This window comes from Carassius gibelio, chromosome B16 (genome assembly GCF_023724105.1).
Source record: "Carassius gibelio isolate Cgi1373 ecotype wild population from Czech Republic chromosome B16, carGib1.2-hapl.c, whole genome shotgun sequence".
In the NCBI taxonomy this organism is placed as follows: domain Eukaryota; kingdom Metazoa; phylum Chordata; class Actinopteri; order Cypriniformes; family Cyprinidae; genus Carassius; species Carassius gibelio.
The window spans coordinates 27,352,274-27,365,168 of record NC_068411.1 but is presented as its reverse complement, the minus strand read 5'-3'; the positions used below and the strand labels follow the sequence as shown (position 1 = coordinate 27,365,168).

The 12,895-nt window shown below is 33.4% G+C and overlaps 1 protein-coding gene across 1 annotated transcript; it reads left to right on the top strand.

Moving 5' to 3' along the window:
- Positions 1-263: 263 nt before the first annotated feature.
- LOC127974655 (interferon-induced transmembrane protein 2-like) lies at positions 264-11,789 on the top strand. The gene is made up of 3 exons (XM_052578091.1): positions 264-414; positions 5,601-6,024; positions 8,849-11,789. The coding sequence occupies exons 2-3, from the start codon at positions 5,704-5,706 to the stop codon at positions 8,996-8,998; spliced, it is 471 nt and encodes a 156-aa protein (XP_052434051.1). The 5' UTR covers positions 264-414; positions 5,601-5,703; the 3' UTR covers positions 8,999-11,789.
- The last annotated feature ends 1,106 nt before the right edge of the window (positions 11,790-12,895 follow it).

The following is a 12,895-nucleotide window of genomic DNA, read 5'->3' as shown; positions in this document are numbered from 1 at the left end:
CACACAGAGCCATACTCGAAAAAAACTTTCCGAAACTTGTGACAAACCAGAAGGAGTATTTTTGGAACAGAAATACTCCTTCAAACGTACAACTTAATTTTTGAAACTTTGTCCATGTTTAGCATGGTAAACATGTCACTATTCATCACGCACACAAATACATCATTTAATATTGTGATAATTGACATGGTTTTTGCTGTTAATCTTTTTTTTTTCTTTTTTTTTTGTAACAAATTGCACTTCATGTGTTTACAGATTTGTGCAGAATTTGAGACATACAGAATTACCATAGGCCCATTAGAATCAACAATCTTTGCCAAAATGGATCCACACTGCAAAACTTATGAAGATGTTTGCATACTGAAGAAGAGTGCTTGGACAAATAATTAAACCATCTTGGTGCCCACTACACAGGTAAGAACAACTGCACTCAACAAAACCTTGTATTAAAACATTATTCTCTCACTGGCCACTGAGTTTTAGGGTTATGGAAATTAACAAAAAAAGACAGATATAATAAGATTAGGTTTATTAATACAATAAATATAAAATATGTGGTATTACTATAAACTGACAGATTATGAATGCATTAGCCTTCCAAAAACAATTTATTTTGATGCAAGGCAGGGGTGTCCAGACCTGCTCTTAGACCATCATTCATCTTCAGAACACAAGTGATGATATTTTTTATGAAAATGCGAGAGCTTTATGAACATCCATAGAGGCTGCAATGCCAGACCCAGAGTCGTAGTGAGGACATCATTAAAACAGTTGATGTGACATCAGTGGTTCAACTGCACAAAGCTACAAGAATACTTTTTTTGTGCAAAGAAAACAAAAATAGCGACTTTATTCAACAATTATTTTCCAAATAACATATTCACATATTTCACATATTTAGACTGGGTGGTGTCTCGTTATTTGTTAATGTAGCCACTGTGCTACAAAACTAAAACCTTGGATTGTTTTGGTTATTTTGTGTGTATTTGTCGATATGGCAGTTTTTAGAGCCTGTCTATACCTGGACAGTCTAGTTTATGTGTATTTATGGGTACACAGAGCAGTTGAGATAAATCATCCCCATCGTCACCATCTTTCAGGACCTGAAGTGGGACATTCACATTGTGTCACATGGTAAAAAGTCCCAGTAGAAGTTGTATTTTCACCAAGTGAGGAAGTTCAACCTGCCACAGGAGCTGCTGAAACAGTTCTACTCTGCCATCATTGAATCCGTCCTCTGCACATCAGTAACTGTCTGACTGTCTGTCTGGTAAGATTGAAGCAGCGAAATGTTTAATAAATGTTTTATGAGAGAAAAGTAAAACAAACCATGGTAAAATAAAGTTAGGCAAACTAACTTTTTCCTCAAATGTTGCCATTTTTCAAATGAAAATATGGTATTTATTTATGTGATTCAAGCACTTCCTAACCAAATGTGGAGGAACATTTAGCATTTTCAACATAAATAGAAGGGTTAGTAGAATTATACCTAGAATCTCCTTACCCATTTTATTTCTTTAAAATAAAAAAATAAAAAAATTAAAACTTTATTAATGAAATGTTGTCAGATTGCCACTTTCCTGAAAATAGTACCTTCCTCAATCTCTCAGGACCTGAAGTGGGACATTCACATTGAGTAACATTGTTAAAAAAGCCCAACAGAAGCTGCACTTCCATTGCCGAATGAGGAAGTTCAACTTGCCACAGGAACTGCTGAAACATTTATACTCTGCCATCACTAAATCCGTTCTCTGCACTTCAATAACTCTCTGTTTCAACTCAGCTGACCTCAAAAATCTGACCTCAGAAGACTACATCGGATAGTCCAGACTGCTGTGCGAATTAGTGGTACAACCCTTCCCACTCTCTAAAAGCTGTACTTATCCAGAGTGAGCAAAAGTACTGGCAAAATCGTGTGGCACTGGAGACCCCATCAACAGCAACAGATTTTTAAGAATTAATATTTTTACTGTTGAACTGCTTTATAGATTTCACTCAGCTTTAAATTGAAAAAAAAAATGTTTTCAAGTAAAGGCTACACATTCGATTAAATTGCCATCTTAAAGGGATAGTTCACCCAAAAATGATCTTGGGAACACAAATTAAGATATTTTTAATTAAATCCAAGACCCTGCATAGAGAACAACACACTTGAAATGTTCCCAGGCCCAGAAACTTATGTGGTTTAGTGCAGTAACACTTACTAAAGTAATACAGAGGAAATGCTGCTTTTGAATTGGCCTCAAATAGATGTATAGAAATGCATATACCTCTTTATTTCTATGTGTAATCTTTGTGTCTCTAATCTACAACACTAGTGGAACTACCTTTTTAAGAAAGTTTAAGTTGCAGGAAATGTTACATTATAGCTCAACTTAAATGTGTTGTTTTAACTAGTATTTTGCACTTAATCATTTAGTTGTTGAAAATAGTGATTCTGAGATACTTGCATGTAAAAACTACTGAAAACTTACAATTCTAAATTAAACTTTGTAAATACAAAATATTATATCATTACTTTAGTTTTTTTTTTTTTTTTTTTTTTTTCAAAGGCAATCAGTTTCCATGCTTTTTTGAGTAAGGTTTCCTGATTAGAATTTACAGTGAACAATTAAAACATCTTTTTAAATAATGTTTTAATAAAACCACAAAAATTTATTGTTCTCTCTAGATTCAAAGAGGCCTGCTTACACTGCCTCAATCTGCCACTCGTAAAAGACCCAGAGGAGAAAACCCACAGCACAAGCCTCAAATGAGCAAGGCACTCTTAGAAAAACGTTCTTATTACTGTGCCAGCACTTATACAGAGCACACCGCCAGTGCAATACCATACGAATCACCCGGCCCTGTATAAAGCCACTGCTCAAACAGTGGAGAGCAGTATCACACAAAAAACATTATGAATAACCAGTATACTTAAATGTTATATTTGAAATAAAATAAATATTAACTGAAATATAATAAGATCTAAAAAAATCTTATTTTTATTTCATATATAGTTTCCAAAGCAATATTTCTCATTGTAATTTAATAAACGTTGTATGTATATATTATTAAAAAAAAGACTAGTGCTGTCAAGCAATTAATAGCTATTGAAAATACATTCACATATTAAATATATGTATATAATATAAATGTTGTGAATATAATATATACATGGAAATATTTTCAAAATATATATTGTGTGTGTAATTATATATACATAATAAATATACACAGTACAAACACATATATTATTTAAACAAATCTCAAATTTTGGATGTATTGACAGCACTAATAAAGACATAAAACTACTAAAAATTCAAATGAAAATAGAAATTATATAATAGTCACTCAGTGATAATAAAATAACACAGCTTGGAAATCATAGCCAGTTGGTTTTAATTAAGCACCGATGAGTGCGGATGAGAGAGCAAAACAAATTAGTCGCAAATTAGAAGTACTAAACTAAAATTTGTAAAGACATTTTTAATATAAATATTTATAATTTTTTATATTATATATTATCGTCTGAAAGAAGAAAGTCATATACACCTAGGATGCCTTGAGGGTAAATCATGGTCTGAGTGAACTAACCCTTTAAAGATAGAGGTAAGACTGAAGAAGCCAAACGTTTAATAAAAAAATGTACGAGAGAAATGTTAAACAAGCCACAGTAAAATAACGTTAGGCAAACTTAGACTTTTTCTCAAATGTTGCATTTTAAGTTTAGAAAGATCTTTAGTCTCCACTTCCCTTGCCTCACAGTGCTTTTGTCCAAAAGCCATGCTTTGCTCTTTGACATCACCTACTGTAGGTCCTAGGCTACACACAATACATGATGCCAATGTATTTTTCTATGAGTCTGCTATGTTAATAATAATAATGTTGCCAGGTGTTCACAACAAAACTAAATACACTAAAAAACCAAAATACACATTATTGGAGTAGCTTCAAGATGAAAGTGACCAATTCCACAGGAAATCCGAGGACTTGGCAACACTGTGATGGATAATATCTACAACGGACACAAGCACTGTCACGGATGAACTACAACAGCTTGACGTTGTCTAATTTGGTCTTCCTGCTGCACTAATAGTAGTATGGCCTTCCTCTGTGTATACATATCCTTATAAGTACAATTTTAGCTGTTTATTTGTGTTCCCTTCAAAAATTGCTCTTGAGAAATTTTATGTTTATTGTTTCCCACAACTGTTTGATGAAATTTATGCGCCTGCCTTTCTCAGGAAGACCTACATAGTTAAAACTGTCAGATACAACATGGCACATTGCGTAAGAAAAATCTGTAAAAATGGACTACTAACATGATGAATGTGTTAAAAATGTAGGTGTTAAAATGTTTCCTTCCTCTATTCCTTCCTTTCCTTCCCATAACTGTAATCGTAAAAAAAAAAAAAAAAAAAAAAAACATAAATATATCATGAGTAATGTAATGGGACTAAGCCACAACCAAGCAATTTAATTATATTACGTTGTGTAACTCTAAACCACAATATACTGTAATACAAGTAAACTCTAAACCTATTTTTATTAGACTAATGTAGACACCGTTATATTAAAGTCTGGATTCAACCCTTACAAAGATCTGAGATGACCGAACAGCTGTTGCCGACCCCTCAGAGCACCTCAGATGATGGCAACCCTGAACCAACACACCTAACTATGAACTTTTATTATAAGTTTGATCGCAACATATAATCATTGCCATCAATAGTGTTTACCATTTGTTTGAATACACGTCATTAATTAACTTTTCTCTTTTTTTTCTGTACATTTCTGCCGTAAGGACATCACCTTGACATACTCACCTCTGATAAGCAAAATATCATGTAGAAACTTTAATTTCCTGTGAAGCTGCTTTGCATTTGTATCAGGAAAAGCACTATACAAATAAACCTGAATTGAATTGACTATATTCATGCATGCACTGGATCTTCACATCGTACGATCAATCTCCTCATTCTGAACAACTTTGCCTGAACCAATACTGTCAATCAAAATTTTCTTTCAATATTTGACATTATTTTAAAAAACTATATTTTTGCAAACTCAACCCAACCCAAACGATAGGTGGTGCTATAACAGTCATAAATGTTACAAATCATCATATTTCTAAATAAAATTATGTTTTTTTTTTTTTTTTCAATAATTTGGGGAGGTTAGAGGCTTGCTAAAAATATGTCAAGTCATTATGTGCTTAAATGCCTTAATGCCTTAAAGTGCTTAAACCCTGATGATTCTGATTCCTATTCATACAGTCGTGAGAGATATTAAGAAGGTGTTCTTTACTGTGTTTGATGTATAATGAATTCAAAATGCCAAAACCATTTCATTCTTCAAACAGTTGTTTTTCAATTAATTAAGAACACTTTAAAAAAAAATAGGGAGGTTAAGTTTATAACCCATTATGTGATAAGTAGGAGAAATGAGGAAGAAGATTTAAAAAAAAGAAGATTCCCAAAACAATGGTGGGGTGTTGTGAAATAATCCTCTCGACTTTCAGGTATTTCATCAGTAATAAACAAGTAAACTTAAAACTACAAGTTGATGCCTACAGTCACACTATTTAAATTTTTTGTAACTCCTCCCCTACAACTCAGCCCCCATTCGCTGGCTACTTTCATCAGCACACAAAAGACTGAACCAGTCTGCTGCGGATCACAAGGCAAAGCAAGTTACAATCAAAATCCAATAAACCGAACAATGGATCTCAGTCAGTTTTCCAGTCAGCCTCCAGAAGCCTACAATTCATCTAAGAAATCAGGGATGCCAGCAGCGCCACCACCAGCATACCAGCACAATCCTGCTGGATATCCTCCCACCTCTCTGAATCAGCCGGTCAACCAGGGCCCGTACACCCAGGGGCCATATCCAGGACAGCCTGCGGTCACTGTACAGCCTGTTGTTTTTGTGACCGCCGCTCCACTGGCCAATCCAGTGCCAGATTACCTGGCCTATTCCATCTTCACCATGCTGTGCTGCTGCTTTCCTCTGGGCGTTGCTGCGCTGATTTACTCCATCTCTGTAAGTATATTAGTTTTAAAAAAATTATAATAATTTATTTTGTATAATCATTAAGTATAAAATTGTATAACATTGTATAACAGGTGTTGTAATCATACAGCCTCTATCAACGGTTGGTCAAAAATTATATTTTTCTGCATTTTGGTTTGGAGAATAAATGGATGGATCATTTTGCACTGACATTTATTTCTAGATGGAAATATACATATTTTTAAACAAAACAAATCAAAATATGTTTTATGATTGGTACACTCTTTTATTTGATATATTTGGTATATTTTATTTTATTACACATATTACACATGTGTGTGTGTGTGTGTGTGTGTGTGTGCATGTATCAAGTATATATTTTGTATATTACTTACTCATCAAAAAAAAAATGTTAATCCCCTATATTGATCACATGCTGCCCAAAAAATTCTAGTGAACGTACTTAATTTATAATTTTAATAACTAGATATAGGAGATACAGTTGACTGCTAAATAGGTGAGAGGCTTGTTAAAGCTTAAGCTGTATTTGTGGTCACGCTAATATGTAGGCATTATAAAAAGATCTTTCCTGTAACCTCCCTAACTGAACAAGTATGTGAACAGTTGCTGATTTCCTGTTTATTTCCTGTAAATGATTGCCAGCTTTATCAGGCACTCGCAGAATGGGGGGCCTTGGGGGCTCATCCCCTGCCCTTTTTCAAAATTGTACAAAAGTGCCACTCACAGATAAATAGCAATGATATTGTGGTCAATAAAACATAACGTATTTTAATTAAAATTAACATGACAATGTGTACAAAACAGCAATCAATCGCTCAATAGTCAGAAAATTCCTGTTTATTTTTTACATATCTCTCAATCTGAGGCGTTGCTAGTTGCGTGCGTGTTTTGCTTGACTGAGGGATATTCCACAGTCTGCTCGGAAACTTTTCAGTGAGTGTGTTTGGTTTAACAGAAGAAAAAAAAACTTAGTCATGGTTTAGCGGTTAGAGAGTTTGACTCTTAACCCTAAGATTGTGGGTTTGAGTCTCGGGCTGGCAATACCTGACTTAGGTGCTCTTGAGCAAGGCACTGAACCCCCAACTGCTCCCTGGGCTGTTCACAGTGTGTGTGTGTGTGTGCACACTTTGGATGGGTTAAATGCAGAGCACAAATTCTGAGTATGGGTCACCATACTTGGCTGTATGTCACGTCATTCACTCTCTTAATCAAGGCTAGTGTGTCGATTTAATTATTTTAGAATATTACATAATTATGCATTGCCCGTTTGTCATGTATAATAGGCTATACCAACCAATCATGATCTGGCACAAGAAGTTCAAATTTCATTGGATAATAATGAGAAGTGTAGCGGTAATTTTTCATTCATATCCATAAATCAGAAAATTACATGGTACAGACGAACTAACATTTGTGGAGAGATCTGGATCTGCGGTTTGTCTCATTTTAATAATGGTAATCAGTAGGCCTATGCAATTCCCTTATATTTATGTATGGTACACAGTTTACTCTTTCATGAAATTAAAAAATGAAGCCTAAGTGACACCTACAGCTCTATTATGTAATTTTAATACTTTAAGTATAGGCTGGTGACATGAAAAGACTTTATTATATTGTCATTTTTGATAATTATACAACATTATGAAAGTGTCTTATGCTAATTGAGTCAGTATTCATTTGATCAAAAATACAGAAAAAAATGCATTTAAAATTAATGATTAATTTATACACAATTTAAAATAATGTTTTTTTTGTTGTTGTTGTTTTTTTAATATACAAACCCAATTCCAAAAAAGTTGGGACACTGTACAAATTGTGAGTAAAAATGGAATGGAATAATTTACAAATCTCATACTTATATTTTATTCATAATAGAATATAGATTACATATCAAATGTTGAAAGTGAGACTTTTTTAAATGTCATGCCAAATACTGGCTTATTTTGGATTTCATGAGAGATACACATTCCAAAAAAGTTTGGACAGTTAGCAATAAGAGGCCGGAAAAGTTAAATGTACTGTACATATAAGGAACAGCTGGAGGACCAATTTGTAACTTATAAGGTCAATTGGCAACATGATTGGGTATAAAAAGAGCCTCTCAAAGTCAAGAAGGGCAGAGGATCACCAATTCCCCCAATGCTGCGGCGAAAAATAGTGGAGCAATATCAGAAAGGAGTTTCTCAAAGAAAAATTGCAAAGAGTTTGAAGTTATCATCATCTACAGTGCACATTATCTTCCAAAGATTCTGTGAATCTGGAACAATACCTGTGCGTAGGGGTCAAGGCCGGAAAAACATACTGGATGCCCGTGATCTTTCAGGGATCTTCGGGCCCTTAGATGGCACTGCATCACATACAGTAATGTTACTGTAATGGAAATCACAACATGGGCTCAGGAATACTTCCAGAAAACATTGTTCATACATTGTAACATAAATTTCTGTGTAAATGATTTTTCCTTAGAACTTAACAATACAAATCTTGTGTAATCCCAGGCTATATGTAATCAGATGCACATTTAAAACTGGAATGTAATGTAATTTCAGTCACTTGTGTTTCATAAACACATATACATTTGTGTATTACAATCCACCATCAAAATGATAAATTTAATTATTCCAGCTGCTGTGAGAAAAGAACTATCCGCCACCTGCAGCATCCAGCCGAGACAACTTCTTTATATATCTTTATGTTTAGTTTTGTTTCTCTTAAAATTCTGGCATTTTTTGGGGCAAGTTTATTTATCACAATTCTATTATCTTCCAAAATTACTAGCAATTTCTGAGAAAAAAAATGGTTGACATGATATATTTCACAATTGTTTTCACAGACTCGAGATGCCAACTTCTTAGGACAGCGAGAATTAGCAGAGAAGAACTCCAAAATGGCACGTAACCTGAATCACACCAGCATTGGTATTGTCCTGGCTGGCGTTGTATTGTTGATTATCATCCAGATTGTGATTTGGGCTTCTATATAAAAGCTGTTAGAGCTGAGATGGTTGGATGCAGATTACAAACACATTTGTTTTTCTGTATTTTAAATGTTACTTGCTCAATTTATCATTACTCTATGCATTAAGGCTGATTGTTATATGTTTAAACCAATGAAAGCTACCACACAGCTTTCAGTTGTCTTTCCTTCGGTAATGCATTGTTCAAACGTTTTGCTTATGTTACATATCTTGTGTGACGCTATGCTAATTATATATATCGCATACAACTTAGCATACATGTGTATTTAGGTAATATGTACACAATATGATTTGAGTTATTACATACAGTACCTGCCACATTTTAAGAAATTAATGTCATCAGCAAAAATACTACAAAGCAGGGCAGGTTCCTGGCATGGGTCGAGCCCACCTAAATGACTGTCTTGCCAAACCCAGTCAGAATTAGATAAAGATTACATTATTCTTTTTTTTGTGTGTTTGTGTGCATAGATTAAAATTAATCTAAAGCCAACTGTATTTTTTATAAATTTAAGCTATAGCTTGGGACTGCCCAAACAATCATAAAATAACTCCAGAAAATTACAGCATATTTATTTTATTAGCTGAATATAAGGTGGGCTGAATACATGCAGGGGCTTTAGTCTGTTGCAGAAAAGCGGAGGCTGACAATGAGTGAAAACGGGCAGTAATATTTGTGTGCTATCACAGGGAGTTTGCAAGTTATGAGGAGTTTAATACACAAATATGTATCATAGCCTACCACTGAAATTACCTGAGCAGTTTTAAATTCTAAAAGAAAACAAAATATCATTCAATAACGTGCATTCACTACATGGAAAGGGCACAAGCATATACTGTACACTGAACAAAATTATAAACGCAACACTTTTGTTTTTGCCCCCAATTTTTCATGACTTAGGCTCAAAGATCTAAGACTTTTTCTAAATACAAAAAAGGCCTATTTCGAAAATTGTTCATGAATCGGTCCAATCTGTGTTAGTGAGCACTTCTCCTTTGCCGAGATAATCCATCCACCTCACAGGTGTGGCATATCAAGATAATGATTAGACATATGATTATTGCACATATGTGCCTTAGGCTGGCCACAATAAATAAAAGGCCACTCTAAAATGTGTAGATTTATCACACAGCACAATGTCAAACACAGGGCACTCCCGGGAGCAAATTAATGAATTAATGACTCACAACTGGGAACGAATACACATGATGAATTCAGGCAAAGGAAGGACCAAATAAGGAAACAGGAACATACATGTGTAACTATAGATTTTAATATTAGGTATATTACTTTTTTATTTTAAATCTAAATATAGTATAACAGTTGCAAAGGCAATATTTCTCATTTTAATTTAGTTAACATTGTATATTAAAATAAATACTTAAAGTGAAATAAAAATGAATAAAGACATAAAAAAACAAAACCTACTAAAAATTCAAATGAAAATAGAAATTATATAATGGTCACTTAGTGATACTAAAATAACACAGCTTGGAAGTCAAAACCAGTTGGTTTTAATTAAGCGCCAATGAGAAGTAACAAATGCCGAAGTGTGTAGGAGAGAGAAACACAAATTAGTCACAAATTAGAAGTACAAAAAGATTTTTTTTTTTTTTAATATAAATATTTATAATTGTTTTATATAAAGTCATCTGAAAGACAGAAGTCATATACCTAGGATGCCTTGAGTGTATATAATGGGCTAATTTTCATTTTCTGACTGAACTAACCCTTTAAATATAGAGGTAAGATTGAAGAAGCTAAAAATTTAATAAAAACTGTTTTATGAGAGAAACGATCTACAGTAATATAAAGGGTAACACTTTAGAATAAGGTTCCATTAGTTAATGTTAGTTAATGTATTAATTAACATGAACAAACAATGAATAATACATTTATTACTGTATTTATTCATCTTCGTTAATGTTAGTTAATGAAAATACAGTTATTCATTGTTAGTTCATGGTAATTCACAGTGCATTAACTAATGTTAACAAGCACAACTTTTGATTTAAATAATGCATTAGTAAATGTTGAAATTAACATGAACTAAGACTTATAAATGCTGTAGAAGGATAGTTCTTGCTTAGTTCATGTTAACGAAAGTAGTTAACTAACATTAACTAATGGAACCTTATTCTAAAGTGTTACCATATAAAGTGAGGCAAACCATGACTTTTTTTAATAGAAAATATGGTATCATTTACGTGATTCATGTAATTTTCTATATTTTTTGGAATACAAATATGAGGGCCAGAAATACATTAAATGCTTCTCAACAAGAATAAGACCTAGAATCTCTTAATTCAATTCATTTCTTTAAAAAAATATATTTAAAAAAAATACTTAATTTAAAAGAATGCCAGTGTCCTGAAAATAGTTCCCTTCTCGGGATGACCTACATGGCTAAAACTGTCAGAGACAACATGTCACATTGTGTAAGGCAGAGAAAAACCTGTCGAAATGGACTACCATGACAAATATGTGAAAAATTTGGGTAACACCTCTAGAGGGAGGAAATAAATGAGAGGCAGGACTAGCCCATAACTGTAATGCCCATGCACTACAGATCACCCTGCACTGTTAGTCTTACGATGTTTCTCTTTGCACATGTACAGTATTATGTGAATCACTCATATAGATTTTTTTATGTATAGGTAAACATTTATATAAGTATACTTAGTCAAAATCTGCAGGTTAGTTTTTTACTTCATTGTTGTATGTCTGTATTTATGTAGCACCACTGTATGTCCACACTTGTAGAGGAATGACAATAAAGCTCAACTTGAACTTGAACTTGAACTTGAATTTGAGTAATGTAATGTCACAAGCACAAAGGGACTAATCCACCTCCAAGAAATGTAATTATATTACATTGTGTAACATTAAACCCCAATATAACACAAGCAAACTAAGACGTAATATAAATATTAGCCCTATTTCTATAAGACAAATGCAGATACCGTTATATTAAAGTCTGGATTCAACCCTTACAAAGATCTGAGATGACCAAACAGCTGTTGCCGACCCCTCAGAGCACCTCAGATGATGACAACTCTGAACCAACAAACCTCACAACATATAATCATTTTCATCAATAGCATTCACCGTTTTGTTTGAATACATGTCATTAACTGTTTGCTTTTTACTGTACATTTCTCCCTTAAGGACACCACCTTGACATAGTCACCACTGATAAGCTACTCCTAAATATAATGTAGGAACTAAAATTTTCTGTGAAGCCGTTTTGCATTTGTATCGTGAAAACACTATACAAATAAACCTGAATTGTATTAAATATATTTACGTGTACACTGGATCCTCACATCATACGATCTCCTCATATGAACAACTTTGCGGAACCCTGGCTGTCATATTTGAGATTATTTAAAAAACCTATATTTCTGCTAAAAAGTAAATTTAAAAAAAGTCACATTTGTATGTGCTTAAATGCCTTAAAGTGCTTAAACCCTGATAATAGCTGCTTAAAGCTATATTTCTAATTCCTATTCATACAGTCGTGAGAGATATTAAGAAGGTGTTCTTTAACACTGCCTGAAATATAATTTAACAAACACATTTGGTGTAATGGTTTTAAGTGTAATGATCAATTAATAGGAGTTCATGTAATTATGCATGCAGTGTAATTCGATATATAATGAATTCAACATGCAAAACCGTTTCATTCTTTAAACAATTGTTTTTCAGTTAATTAAGAGCACTTTTTCCTCTAAAATATACAGGGAGGATAAGTTTATAACCCATTATGTAATAAGTAACGATGTGCAAATATAACTGCCATGCTGGTGGGAGGAATGAGGAAAAAGATTAAAAAGAGAAAGATTCTCAAAACAATGGTCGGGTGTGGTGAAATAATCCTCTCGACCTACCTGATATTTCAG

Excerpts from the sequence above, each read along its gene's own strand:
- LOC127974655 (XM_052578091.1), top strand. The coding sequence starts at position 5,704 with ATGGATCTCAGTCAGTTTTCCAGTCAGCCTCCAGAAGCCTACAATTCA. Across the intron at positions 6,025-8,848 it reads CGCTGATTTACTCCATCTCT|ACTCGAGATGCCAACTTCTT; the intron begins GTAAGTATATTA and ends TTGTTTTCACAG.